Source organism: Numida meleagris, unplaced genomic scaffold (assembly GCF_002078875.1).
Source record: "Numida meleagris isolate 19003 breed g44 Domestic line unplaced genomic scaffold, NumMel1.0 unplaced_Scaffold1225, whole genome shotgun sequence".
NCBI classification, from domain to species: Eukaryota; Metazoa; Chordata; class Aves; order Galliformes; family Numididae; genus Numida; species Numida meleagris.
Genome location: NW_018363013.1, coordinates 3114 through 4542, shown reverse-complemented (window position 1 = coordinate 4542; position 1429 = coordinate 3114). Strand labels below are relative to the sequence as shown.

General features: G+C 69.9%; 1 protein-coding gene across 1 annotated transcript; it reads right to left on the bottom strand.

Annotated features, from left to right (window-relative positions):
• Window positions 1-1344, bottom strand: LOC110390525 (isocitrate dehydrogenase [NAD] subunit gamma, mitochondrial-like; the record flags this gene model as incomplete). The annotated part of the gene is given in 2 exon segments (XM_021381911.1): window positions 1-97; window positions 1212-1344. Coding segments are annotated over 2 exon segments (230 nt in total), but the record flags the coding sequence as incomplete, so codon positions are not given.
• Between the last annotated feature and the right edge of the window lie 85 nt (window positions 1345-1429).

Here is a 1429-nt window from a genome sequence, read left to right as displayed (position 1 = left end):
GCCCGGCGGCGCGGGCCAGGCGGAAGGCGTAGTGCGCGATGCGGCGCGAGCGGCCGGCCGTGATGATCTTCAGGCTCTCCACCACCCCCGCCACGCTCTGGGGGGGGAAAAAAGGGGGCAGGCGTGGGGCAGAGCCACGGGAAAGGGGGCACAGACCCCAGGGGGAGCGCGGGGACCTCCAGAGCAGCAGGGGGCAGCGGTGCGAGAAAGGCAAGGAGCTGGGGGGGCGTGGCCAAGGAGAGGGGGCGTGGCCGAAGAGAGGGGGCGTGGCCGAGGAGTCACAGCCAATAAGGGGTGTGCTTTGGGGAAAGTGGGCGTGGCCAACGTGATGGGAGGGGCCAAGAGGATGGGGGCGTGGCCAAGAAAGGGGCATGGTCGAAGGAGGCGTGGCCGACGCGATGGGCGTGGCCAAGAAGAGAGGCGTGGCCAATGCGATGGGAGTGGTCAAAAGGGGGCGTGGCCAAGGCAATGGGCGTGGACTAGGGGAAAGGGGGCGTGGCCAATGCGATGGGTGGGGCCATGGGAAAGAGGGCGTGGCCAAGAAGGTCGTGTCAATGGGAAGCAGGGCGTGGCCGGCACGATGGGGAAGTGCTGAGGGGGCGTGGCCAAGGAGAGGCGTGGCCGACGGGAAGGGGGTGTGGCCAATGTGACGGGAGTGGCCTAATGGGAAGTGGGAGATTGGGGGCGTGGCCTGGGGGATGGGGGCGTGTCCGGGGGGCGTGGCCTGGAAAACGAGGGCGTGGTCTAGGTGAAGGGGGCGTGGCCTGGATGGGTGGGTCGTCAGGGGTGTGGCCTGGAGGAAGGGGCGTGGCCTGGATGACTGGGGCATGCCCGGGGGCGTGGTCTGGAGGAAGGGGGCGTGGCAGGTGGGCGTGGCCTGGAGGAAGGGGCGTGGTCTAGATGAAGGGGCGTGGCCTGGATGGCAGAGATGTGTCAGGGGGCGTGGCCTGGAGTAAGGGGGCGTCTCAGGGGGCATGGCCTGGAGGAAGGGGTGTGGCCTAGATGAAGGGGCGTGGCCTAGATGACAGGGATGCGTCAGGGGGCGTGGCCTAGAGTAAGGGGGCGTCTCAGGGGGCGTGGCCTGGAAGCAGGGTGTGGCCTGGAGGACGGGGGCGTGGCCTAGACGAAGGGGGCATGGCCTAGAGGACAGGGGCGTGGCCTAGACGAAGGGGGCGTGGCCTGGAGGACGGGGGCGTGGCCTGGCGGCGCACCTCGTGCTCCAGGCTGCTGTACTCTCCCTCGGTGTTCTCGCGCACGATGAGGATGTCGATGTCGCGGTGCCGCGTCTCCACGCCGGGCAGGCTCTGGCAGTGGATGACGTTGGCGTACAGGTCCAGGCTGGTCCTGCCCCGCCCCGGCCCGCCCCGCCCCCGGGACACGCCCCGTTAGGCTCCGCCCTCTCGGCCACGCCCCCAGCCCCACTCCCCCA